Here is an 11178-nt window from a genome sequence, read left to right on the forward strand (position 1 = left end):
CATTTATTATCAAATATATTTTTATAATTTACCTTTTTATGTGGTTAATGTTAATACTCATTTTATAAACATGGTCAAATATAATTTAGATCATGATATTTGAAGCCGGATGTACTACTTGCAAACGTTGAGCGTATTCAATCTATGCGGAGAACGCTTCATATTTGGTTTTTGTGCTAAGGGTAATCATGAGCTTCCTGTAGCTCTTTTGGAAACCAGAACCATTCCGACCACTCTTCTAGCTCATCACATACACATCATAAATACCATTCTAATTCCATTTAGGAGTTCATTTCATCTTATATTTTACACTACAACAATTATTTTCCTTAAATTCTCTGTGATCATCCAATTGGTGCTACTACTATACAACGGATTGTATGGCCAGTCTCTTACATTTTTTCTCTCTGGATCAATGAGATTTGTATACTCCATTCAGGGCTTCTGCAGAAGTAGAAGCCAATAAAGCCCTGTTCCAAAAAAAAAAAAGATTTTTGCTCCATGTTCGTTCTGATTATCTGCTATACTGTTAGCACCTCCGTTGCTTTATTAATAGCAATTACAGTGCGTGCTTCTTGGTGGTGGAAGCAATAACACAAATCTGAAAAGGAAAGGCAACCTATCCTCAGTAGCCATCATTCTTCAGCATGTTCGCGATCTCACGCAAGAGTGCTTCCGGGTTCTTCTCCTTCTTCTGGTATGGTGTAGTCCATTCCTGGTACTTAAGCAGACTACCAGTGAAATCAGTGAACAGCCCGTCGACACTGATCTCATTGAGCCAGTACTCATATTCAGCATAAGGGTCTTGATGGAAATCGAAGTGCAGGTATTGGTTCTCATTTCGGAAAGTGTATGGATGCACCTGCAACGTGTTATGATTTACGGCCTCATCAACTACTAAAAGAGTAAGACCTGTCGCATGAATGAAGGAAGGTAATTGTGCAATGGGGAAAATGTGCAGCTGCCGAATAAGATCAGTCAGTCACCTGAAGATTGAGAGAATGTGCTCGTGCAACGAGATCGGTGGGCTGTCCTAAGCAGTTATCTTTTGGGTTTGGAGGAACAATTGTATCCTTCCATGGCCCAATCCCGATAACGTAGTTTCTTATGAATTCAAGATAAGAATTTGAAGTTATCTCGTAGTATGACTGCACAATAGGAACTGATCTTAGATGAAGGCTGATGAATTGGAGCCACATCACATGAGAGGAACATGCATGAAAATGTCGGTTCTGACAAGTGACGGTACCTGGTTGGTATCTTGTGTTGGAATTGTTGTGTCATCGATTAGGAACAGTTTGGGAGAGTTTGTCACGTTGGAGATGTAAATCAATGAGGTTGGAGCGAAGGATTGTATGAACAGCGGTTGCTTGAGCCAGTCTTCAGACATGTATTCACCTTTGTAGCCATACTTCAGTAACATCTCGACAAACTTATCCTCGAATTTCTTTCCACCCGACCACTTGACCTGAATGACAAAATTTTCGTGAGAAATGTTTCCACACCACTGTTCGTTATTATATTCCATAAGCAAAATCTCTTTGTAGTTTGTCATGTCAGAGCTACTTACATGCTGGTTGATGAAGATGGGATTCTTGATCTCAGGGTATATTCCGACTATCCTGTCGGCGTAAAGCGCAATCAAGATACACTCCTCAAACGTAATAATCTGGTACTTCCCTGTAATCCAATAGAAGAACATTGTGAAAGGTCAGTGCTGCGATACAGAGTGGGGCCTTGACTGTGTTTTGTTTGCCCAGGAGGGCTATTTTCCTTGTACATAGAATTCTCTTTTCTCTATCTTAATTGAAGGGCAGAGCTCCTGCTGTTATTTCAAAAAAAAGATACAGAGTGGATGGTTGCAATCAACTCAAGATACACATGGTTGTCTCATGTCAGACACAAGTGAAACTAAGAGAGAAAACGAAGTCGATGTATACCATTGTATCGTTGGTCCCTGAAACTGAGCCGTTGGTTCACCCTCAGTGATTTAAGCTCTTTAAGAGTAAAGTCCACTGGAAATAAACATAATCCCATTCTCAAGTCAGCAGAAGATTGGCAGGAACACTAGAATCACTACGGAGAATGTTATGAACACATACCAATGAACCATCCGGTGACGTTTTCTCCTTGGACTTCATAGGTCCTCTTCCTGTCAGCAAACTCCGTATGGTTTGCAACATTGGTCGTTGCGTCCAGTGTTACATCATGGAAACAGATGAGATGCCCATCCTTTGATGCAAGTATATCGGTCTCGATGAAGTCTGCGCCTTCTTCGATAGCCCTCTGCAAAAACCGATCGCGTATCTCTGAAGATGAAGGTTTATACACATTAAGATACTGAGCTTCAATCTTCAGAGAATCTCAGAATTATTGCCCTGCCATATTAAATATTTTTCATTGTTGCAGCCAATGTGAAGGCGTGTCCGAGGAGCTAGACCATAGTTAGCTATAATACCAATGCAGTTGAGTTTCACGCGCCAATATAATATCGCAATTCAGCACTTGTCATGCCGTTTAACCTTTTGTTTGTGCAAATTTAAGGCAATACCACTTCATTCAGAAATTATTCAAGAAAAAAAGAAGTTGCCGTCGGTTGTTGAGAAAACAAGACAAGAATTTAGTTACCACTTACCAGGTAGGCGGCCGCTGTTTCTTCGGGTAATTCACCATTTGATCCTCGGTGGGCAATGTTGTAAGGTCTAAACGTCTGTATTGGCTTCTTGTGGTTCACATCCAGCTGGCTGTGGCTGTGGCTGTGGGGAGGTGCTGCCGGGTTGGCTTTGGAATTGGATACCCCAATAAGGAGGAGCACAAGGACAATGAGAGAGACGTCGTGCCCTGTCAAATATGCCATCCACTCAGTGCTGACAAGTGACAAGACAAAATCCTTTGACATCAACGGTACACATTGAGAACACAAGATCTACTAGTAGACATGAATTTTCAGTTGAGCACAGAAAGGAATAGGGAATCATCTAGTCTCAGTCGTAGACAAAGTAACTGAAAAACAGTGAAATAATAAAAAAAAAGTAAAGAAACTTCTTGTAGACATAGTAACTTGTTTTTTGCTATTCAAAAGGATAGATAGTATGGAGTTGTCCAACTACGAGCATTACTGGGCACTGAGTGTCTGATAAGCATACATACACGAACATTCAGATGAAACTCCACTCTTAATGAAACACTTGTGCCCCGGCACATGTTTGCGAAAAAAGAAACTCCATGGAATGCGAATACAGGAGAAAGAAAGGAAGAGAGAAGTACAAGAACTGATGTGATGATCGGTAACCGGCCGATGAGGAGCAGCGGGAATTAGATGGGGGCTACAAGAGAGCGAAAAGCACAAGAAAAGAACTTGAACTTACAGAAGGAAGCCATGCCCTTTTTCTTGTGCCTCCTGCTCTGCTCTGCTGGGAGCAGAGTTTGCACACCAGACCAGAGCCCTCTAAGGAGTAAGGAGACTTGGCCTGCGTCTCCCCCTCCTCTCTTGCCGTCCCTTGAGCAGGAGCAACTCAGCTTCTTATATGTACTAGTACAAGAAACAGTCGAGGACTGCCCGCCTCGGAATATTCCCGGGAGATTGATTGACCGACTTGTTTCTAGCGATTTGCGACGCAGTTTCTGATCTGTAGCTCTTTTCTGCACCAGGTGTGACTTGTCAGCTGAGCCAAAGGCAACTCTGAAAACATGTGTTTGTATACTCCTCACTTCACTTGAGTTGCACATGCAATGCAACCCGGCAGCCTCTGCACTGCGGACTTGTATTTATTTATTCATTATAAGATACTTACTGTCACTACACACGGCATGGAATCGTGATCATGCAGGCTGAAACTGATGGAAGATGGTAACCCCAACGGCATGTGCAAGCGAAGGACATGTAGTGTGAATACAGACACCATGGCGCGTACGCACCGGTGTCGTCGTCTCGTCCAAAACACTCGGTGGCCGGACGCGGTCCCGGCCAGCGTCCTCTCGGCAGCAGCGACAGCGACCGACCGTGGCTCGCCAACTCTGTGTCAGCGTCACCTCTCTCTGCAAGAGCAAGGCGCTGCGACCTGCGAGTCGTGATGCAGCAGCCGTCCAGCCTTTCAGCGGTCAACCAAAGACGCCCACCCATCCCGGCCGTGGCCGTGGCATGCAAGTCCGGGCAGATGGCCCCATCCTAGACCAAATGCTCAAGTCACTCGGAGAAGAGGATCCAACGCCCCACCCCACCCTGACGCTGATAGAGATCGGAGACTCTGTCGCTGGGGCTTGTTTGGCTGATAAGCCATGGCTGAAAGTACCGTTGGTTAATTTGATATGAGAGAAAAATACTGTTCGTTGGCTAAAAAAGTACGGCTTATAAAACAGACAAACAGGGTGATTATAGCTAAGCTATCTTCCGACAGATAAATTTCTCTCTCTCGGCCTCCTCTTAAACGTTTGTATATGAACTGAACACTGAAAGATGCGGCATATTCCAGAACTGAAAACTAAAAGATGCGGTATATTCCTCGGCCTATGCGTGTATGATGGGCTTATCATGTGTTGACTGCATGTTTACTTTGAACACCAAAGTTGGCGCGTCATAATAAATGGCAACAGCTCCAATACAAAACCCAACACCTAATTATCGTGTCGCTGGAACAACATTCATTTTCATTTGTTTGTCAGTTTGTCTCCTATAGTGCACACAAGACCACGCCGCACATACATAATTGGGGGAAGATTCAGCTCTCTTCCTTCCTTCAATCAGCAATCTATTATCATCATTCTTCAGTCTTCACCCATTTGTCCTGAACCAAACACTCTTCTTGATGATGTTACTATTATGGGAAAATGAGATAGAAGTGTACTTCCTCCGTTCCAAATTATAAGACATTTTCGCATTTCTTTGCTTGTTTTACATATCTAAACATAGTGTATATCTAAGTATAACTATGTATCTAAAAAAACACAAAACGTCTTATAATTTAGAATGGAGGGAGTACATCACAAACTTGCAACAATTGAAGTGTACTAATGTGAGCAACAATATTCCCATCCTGATGCTCTTGTCAATATTACTCATATGAGAAAAGATGCAGCTCATGGACATAAAATAAACAAAACTCATCTAGTAAAACTAACTGCCCTCAGACACCACGTTTATGCATCATAAACCCTAGCCTGCAGTGCAACATCTTGCTCTTAAATTTTAATTGTTGAAAATTATGGAGGTAGATACCATCATTCCAAAATATTCATGATACAGGGCCATATTAAAGCAAGATCTAATTTCTATTGCTACCTCACGCCTCAGTTTGCAATGGTCGAGAGGCTATTGACACAGATCCAGTCCTCTTTATGCATAGCAGGAATTCTTGGAACATCATCAAAACAAACTCAGAATCCAAGTAGAGTAACTCAACAGGGCACAAGCCCACGATATTGACTGCCAAACCACTATGCTTCTAAACAACCCTAAGCCTGCTTAAATGGCCATCAGATCACCAAAGTTCCGCATCAGGAAGATGGATCCCGCAAACAGACCAGCAGCCTTCAGCAGCTTCTGCAAATAAGAAACAGCAGAAAAAAATGCAGTTAGCAACTTAGCATCCAATGCGGTGCTAAAGAAAAACCTGGGGACATTATTAACAAAATCAAGTGCAATGGTTAACCATGCCCAAAATATTTTCTTATGTGCTATACTAAGTTCATGACAGGACTTTAAACTGCAGACTCAAGTATGCCTAATTCTGTGCATATTTCAAGTAACATAGGCTACGAAAATGAGCAATCAAGTATTCAACTGTCTCCGAAGATAACACACAAACCTAAGAAAACATTTCATCAGTAACTAGAGATGCTACCATTTGTGACACCTAGGTTGCAAACTTCACAAGTATCACTCAAGCACTCAGGTTGGTACAACAGTGGCAATCATCATACTGAAGATCAAATCCTTGCAGGACATGACTTCGGTGAAATCAGATAAAGCTGTCAACAAACTGCACTGCTTAGAATTGTGATGTCTGGCCCGCCCTTCATCTATGACCTGACCGCCTAGGGAATTTCGGCAAAGATTAGGTCCTCGGAGGCCACCATCAGGCTAGCACACCAATAAACTCTAATTAACAGTAACATACAATCTGAAATGTAACTTAGATCTAAAATCAAACAACAGAATAACGAATGAATTATAATATACTCACCAATTCTATTTCTATCTCAAGGCCAGACCAGGCACCTACCTATTAATAATAAGAATAAGATGACTACATGCTCGTTTGTAGAGCTAATTCTGCTAGCCCATTCAATTCATTTATCTCATAAACCTATTTATAACGATAGAACAAAAAAACGAGTGCAGTATGTAAGGACACTTCAGGAAGAGGTAGGTATGTGTCTTCTAAATTTTAACAAGAAGCCAAAAAGAACATTTCCTACTCCTAACAGTCAAACAAATGAGACAATAAGTACACGACTAAATAGAATTCCATAGTAAAAAAAAATGTTTGCAAAAATTGTCCTGGACCATAATAATTATGATTCTGATTTCTGAACTTCCTTGATAAAGTGTCCAGCATTAAGCCATAACCTTTTTCTCATTTTCTGCTAGGTTCTAGGCCTTGCTACCTCTAATCGCTAATGTGCATGTTGAATTTAGCAGCCTTATTATTATTTCGGAGCGGAAGAACAAGGCAATGAAAATTAGAAAAGGGTAAATAGTAAAGCAAGATGCATAGCATATCACTTCATAATTTGTTCACAAACCGTTTTGCAACCAAAAGTTAGAAGAGACAAAAGCAAGGAAAACAAATAGCGAACAAAGAAAAAGAGAAAGAGAGGAGGTAGCCCCAAGTGATTCCACCAAAGTACGATCACCATACATCTGTCACTAGCTGCGAATTGAGAAGGATATTACAATGAAATAAAAGGGGGCAGACCCAGTGCCGGAGGCTTCCACATGAGTGGGGTCTGGTGAAGGGAAAAACCGAGGCAAGCCTTCCACACGCAAAATCTACAGAGAGACTGCTTCGAACCTGCGACCTGGTGACTCAGTGAGACAGCTCTCACCACTACACCAGGCCTGCCCTTCGATATTACAATGAAATCATTAAACGAAAAAGTATGGGGATTTCACTCCTGGTCATTTAGCAACCTCACGACTTATTCCAAACGAAAACTGAAAAAGGAAAAGGAATTGGAAGTGAAAACTTCAGTTAGCAGGCATCACAATCACCACGGAAATACCCATCCTAAGTATCTAGTGCCTGATAAAAGTTCCAAAAACTATCTGATTACATCAATTAAACTATGCTATGGACAATCGATTGAACTTTTAGGAGCAAAAACACACATACAGAGAGCTCGCCGCAATAGAGACTGAAATCCTATCCGTGCAAGCAGAATGAACATGAATCACAGCAACTAGCATCAAACATTCCAAACCGTCAAACATCTCCGCACGTATGAATTGGTACGGCAGCAGCCGCGCGTCGAATCAAATCGCCCACCTCAAACCACACGTCCACAAGGTTTATCGCCACTAGAGCCACGGGCTCGAGCTGCAGTATTTTGACACGAACTACCAAAGAGGGGGAAAAAACAAGGGATTCGAGCCGCAGTATTTGACACGAACTACCAAGGAGGAGAAAAAAAACAAGCTTATGAAGAGGTGGAGAAAGCGGGGTGAGAGGGAAAGGGGGTACGGACATAGTTGAGCGCCCACTGCTCCTCGTCGTTGAACTGCGAGTCCCAGAGGGCCTTGAGCTTCTCGACCGCCGACGACGCCGCCATCTCCGGTCCGGTGAGATCGCCTTCCTCGAGGGTTTGGGTCCGGGGCTTATTAGGGTTTCGCTTGCAGTGTGTCGGTATTCCTACCTTTCGGTCTCGGCCTTTCTTCTGGAGCATCCTATGTTGATTGGGCCGGGCTATTATTGGGCTGGATGGTCAGATTCCAGTTCGGATACGGGATATGTTATTTTCTTCCAAACTGAGACCAAATCTAAGGGCATGTTTAGATGCCGATTTTTTTGGCAAAATGACACTGTAGTAGTTTTCGTTGTTATTTGGCAATTAGTGTCCAATCATAGTCTAATTAGGCTTAAAAGATTCGTCTCGTGGATTTCGTCTAAACTGTGTAATTAGTTTTATTTTTTATTTATATTTAATACTTCATGCATGTGTCAAAGATTCGATGTGACGGGGAATCTTAAAAAATTTGGCATTTTGGGAGGGAACTAAACTGGACCTAAACATATGTTGCGACAAAAATCAAGAGAGCACGTGGCGGTGGGCAGAAATCAAATTTGAGCACAGACCAAACTACAAATAACTAAGAGCAACTTCAGCGTGGGTCCTCGAATTAGGACCTTTACTTTTGATTCGAGTGCTCCCTTTTTATTTCGAAGGGCCTGTTTTTTTTATTTGCTCTGTTCCAACATGAACCCTTAAATTCTTTTGATTAACACCGACTCATCATTCTCAACGCTCTATCTCAACATAGAGAGGACTAAGAGGTAATTATAACAGATAATGAGAGCATTGATGATGGGCACTTTTATTAATATAGGGCATAACCCTAAGAAAAGCGCTAAGCTCCTGCCCCACTCAGGTTAGTTAGACAAGGACTCAGAGGCTACATCCATCGGATGCACTCACTCGCCTCAAGTGGAAACAACACACAACGAGCCTGAGAGCCAGATCGGATCTCGTGAGGGGTCGTCCGACCTACATGGCTGCGCCCACCCAAATGAGCCGACAAATTTAGTCACAACTCATGTATTTTGATGTCCAGTTTTCTAAGTCGGCTCACCCCAAGATACACCAGGTTCTATTCTTCTAATCTAATGATGTAAAAAGGCGCCGCTAAGGGCACGTGCAACGGAGGCACACACCCGTGTTAGCCTCAGACAAAAGTAAGCTCCACGTGGCCATCTGCGAGACCGCCAAACAACTTGGAATCTTAATGTACAGTTGGAGGCCGGGACAACACGCCAATATGGAGCGTTGGGGAAGCCTTAAAAAGAAATTCCATCTAATTCTGAACATATAAGATGTTTAGCTAAACTTGACTAGCAATTTCTATAAAGATATAATGCTTTGAATGGAGATAATCATATATTGTAAAATCATTTTTCATGGTGGATCTTTAGTATTAAGTTTATGCTACATAAATTTGTTTCAACTTAGGTGAGAGCAAAAGATTGCATGACTTAGGAGAATTGAAAGTATTGGTGGAATAAAAAGAGCTTATTTTGGAATAATCCGTTAGCAATCAAGCACTGAGTGGTTTTGTGGATGAATCAAGGGATGAAATTAGAAGTTTATAGACCTGTTGGATGAAACAAGGGATGGAATTACGAATTGGTGGGGATCTGTGGATGAAACAAGGGATGAAATTAAAAATTTACAGGGGAAAATTCAAAAAGCATAGGTTCCTACTCCTCTGGGGATCGAACCCAGAATCTCTTGTTCCACGGAGTCGCTTGATGTTTGTGGAATCTGGACAGAATTGAACACTGGAAGGCATCACAAATTGTCATGGATTACAACCACCGGACACAGGCCATCAGCACTCGGCAATAAAGATGGCAACGGGCCCGATACCCGATACTCGACGGGTTTTTGATCCATTAGAGAATGGTGATGGGATCATATCTTTACCTGCGGGCATTTAAATGGGCAAGAATCCATCTCTGATGGGTATAGCGGGTACGGGAACGTTCCCTGTTTACCCGTCCCCGTTATCCGTTGGGGAACCCGACTATTTGAGCTGTCATGCGAGTATTAGGCCCAAATCTGAACAATCATATATATAGTTTATGTGTTCTAGGAACCCTAGTTCAATTTTTCCTCACCATCTCCGCCAGCGGCACAAGCACGCCTGCCTCACGAGCGCTCGTGCCCCTCGCTTCCTCAGTTCGGTCTCTCTGCCACCTTTGCTCGTCCTCCTCGCAACCTCGCTCCTTCTCCTCGGCATCTCCGAGACTCCGACACTTATACTCGGGTGAAGAAGAAACGTTTCCGATTGCAAAGCTACGACCCCAAGTGTCCTTGTTTATCGGGTATGCAGTACCCGTCGGGTATCTGTTACCCGACCGATACCTGACGGGTACGGAAATAGACAAGAATCTATATCCGAGACAGTTAACGGAGACAGGTACGAGATGAATTCTCCATAGCGGAGAAGAGAACGTTCCGACGATACCCGACGGGTACATCCGGTTGCCATCCTTACTCGGCAACGCGCGCAGATGCACGGGTTTGCCTCACCAAGCGAACCGCAGGTCGCTCTGCACATGATGATTCGCTCCTTTTTTTTCATGTGTAGAGGAGTCTGTTCCATGCGAGTCTCCTGCTTTGCTTGGAGATGGGCCTCCGATCGATAAAAATAAAGATAAAGATTGAGCAACCGAGATGTGGAAAGAAGCGCGGTTGCATGACATACGGTGTGGCAAGTGGCGACCAGTTGGAGCTCTTACACGCACCGACCTCCTGCGGAGGCATTGCTAGACAGACACAGTTGCTGCTCTAAAACTAGTAGTAACATAATATAAGGACAGTTCTACTGGATAGTTTCCATATAATTAATTAGAGTGTTAAGTAGCCAGAATGTTGATGTGGCATTATAATTAAGGAGAAGAAACAAGAAAACTGTTTCATATATATATATATATAAGGAACTATGTACGTCTACATGGTAACCTATTCGCAAAAAAAAAACATGGTAACCAAGACATGAAAAGCTATGAGACGGTAGATGATTGGATAAAAATTTAAGTTAAAGAAACTATCCTATGTGAATACAGTTTTCATGTGTATGATCTACATCAATTAACAAGTATGGGAACTACTCCCTTCGTCTTGAGCCCTGTTCGCTTCGCTGGAAATGCAGGCTGGAAAGTACTGTGGGCTGATTTGTTGTGAGAGAAAAACAATGTACCATAGCTGATAAGTTCAAGCGAGCCTAATAAAAGACCATCTTGCCCCTCGCTAATTAGGAATTTAGGATGAGAGTAGTTCAGTTGTTACTTTTCTTAGTTACTAGCCGATTGTTTTGAGTGAAACTAAGTTTAAAAGAAACTGACTTGGAGGAATTCATCAACGGTCAGCACTGAGTGGATGATCTGTGAAATGAAATTTCAAATCAAAGGGAAAGAACATTTTGGAGGGAAGAAAACATAAAAAAAAATAAGCAGCAGA

The 11178-nt window shown here is 42.6% G+C and overlaps 1 protein-coding gene across 1 annotated transcript; it reads right to left on the reverse strand.

The window, feature by feature from the left end:
• Positions 1–246: 246 nt before the first annotated feature.
• On the reverse strand, positions 247–3706 carry LOC136538657 (glycerophosphodiester phosphodiesterase GDPD6-like). The gene is made up of 8 exons (XM_066530622.1): positions 3369–3706; positions 2636–2841; positions 2103–2286; positions 1941–2015; positions 1571–1680; positions 1250–1468; positions 987–1148; positions 247–862 (listed from the first exon to the last, which is right to left on the reverse strand). The coding sequence occupies exons 1-8, from the start codon at positions 3379–3381 to the stop codon at positions 626–628; spliced, it is 1206 nt and encodes a 401-aa protein (XP_066386719.1). The 5' UTR covers positions 3382–3706; the 3' UTR covers positions 247–625.
• Positions 3707–11178: the final 7472 nt, after the last annotated feature.

This window comes from Miscanthus floridulus, chromosome 2 (assembly GCF_019320115.1).
Source record: "Miscanthus floridulus cultivar M001 chromosome 2, ASM1932011v1, whole genome shotgun sequence".
Taxonomy (NCBI): Eukaryota; Viridiplantae; Streptophyta; class Magnoliopsida; order Poales; family Poaceae; genus Miscanthus; species Miscanthus floridulus.

What these genes read in the sequence shown, in the direction of transcription:
- LOC136538657 (XM_066530622.1), bottom strand. An exon ending in CGTCACCGGATGGTTCATTG is followed by an intron (nt 2,016 to 2,102) that starts GTATGTGTTCAT and finishes GTTTATTTCCAG; the next exon opens with TGGACTTTACTCTTAAAGAG. An exon ending in CACATTCTCTCAATCTTCAG is followed by an intron (nt 863 to 986) that starts GTGACTGACTGA and finishes AACACGTTGCAG; the next exon opens with GTGCATCCATACACTTTCCG.